Source organism: Austrofundulus limnaeus, unplaced genomic scaffold, assembly GCF_001266775.1.
Source record: "Austrofundulus limnaeus strain Quisiro unplaced genomic scaffold, Austrofundulus_limnaeus-1.0 Scaffold334, whole genome shotgun sequence".
NCBI lineage: Eukaryota > Metazoa > Chordata > Actinopteri > Cyprinodontiformes > Rivulidae > Austrofundulus > Austrofundulus limnaeus.
The window spans coordinates 77496-78518 of NW_013952736.1; the positions used below are offsets into that span (position 1 = coordinate 77496).

At 41.3% G+C, this 1023-nt stretch overlaps 1 protein-coding gene across 1 annotated transcript in view; it reads right to left on the reverse strand.

Moving 5' to 3' along the window:
- ssh2a (slingshot protein phosphatase 2a) overlaps positions 1 to 386 on the reverse strand; it is a gene marked incomplete at its 3' end in the record, with an annotated part of 36299 nt that extends 35913 nt beyond the window's left edge. Inside the window, 1 exon segment of the mRNA XM_014022534.1 lies at positions 237 to 386. Within this exon segment, the coding sequence (XP_013877988.1) occupies positions 237 to 299 (63 nt within the window).
- Between the last annotated feature and the right edge of the window lie 637 nt (positions 387 to 1023).

The window sequence follows — 1023 nt, forward strand, 5'->3', positions numbered from 1 at the left end:
TATTTTATTATTCTACAAAAAAAAAAAAAAAAAACAATTCCGTATCAAAACCACATATATTCAAAACTAATAAACTTCCAGCATCTCACGGGGACTGTAAGTAATTTTAGCATAAAATGCTAGCAGCTAATAAAGTTAGCCTCCCATGTGTACATGGACCTTGAGCACCGGGGCTAACGGTTCCGCTGCTGTGACAAAAAGAAAATAAATGTCAGTCCACTTGACATCATACTCACAGAAACACAGGGGCTGGACGTGGTGCTCGGAGTCGGAGACCGCTGGACGGTGACCAGCGCCATCCCGGCTACCGCTGCCAGATTCTCGGTCACCTCGGAGACTGAAAAGCCGGGATATCGCACATTATTTTAGCCGAGAACTACTGTACGGAACTCCCGAGGTTATTCCGCCGGAGGTAGCTGCBCTGTCAAGCTGCCGAGTGGCCTCGGGGGTAATCAATCGCATCCGGTTAGTTTTCCTTCAAAATAAAAGCAGTAAACAGGAAGCTGCGTTTGAACGAAATTAAAAACTAATTTCAACGCAGTTTTAAAACTACATTTTTTTGCTATTAATTTATTGAAATCTAAAGTTATTTATTTAGTACCTTGCTATCTATGGGCTACTTTTAGACAACATTTGCAGAAGTTTTCTTAAAAGAGCGCCACGTGGGGGTTTTATTTTGCTAGAAGAATGTTTACACTTCCTGTTTTGTGTTTCCTAATTTCTGCTTGCTTTGTTTTGCGAGTCAGGACAGTGTTTTTGCACATGCGCAGTGTTGTTCGACTGTCAAACGCGTTAGTGGCAGCTTAATAAATGCTTATTCATACTTAGGTCATTATTCATCACTTGGGTAAAGTGAAAATAACAAACGATTATTGAAGTGTGAGGAAACTAACCAGTATGCAGAGCATGTGTGTGTATCAAGACAAATGTTTGACAGATGATAAATAGCATCGTGGATTTAGCACGTGCCTGTCATTCTCTGTTCTCTCTCTCTCTCTCTCTCTCTCTCTCTCTCTCTCTCTC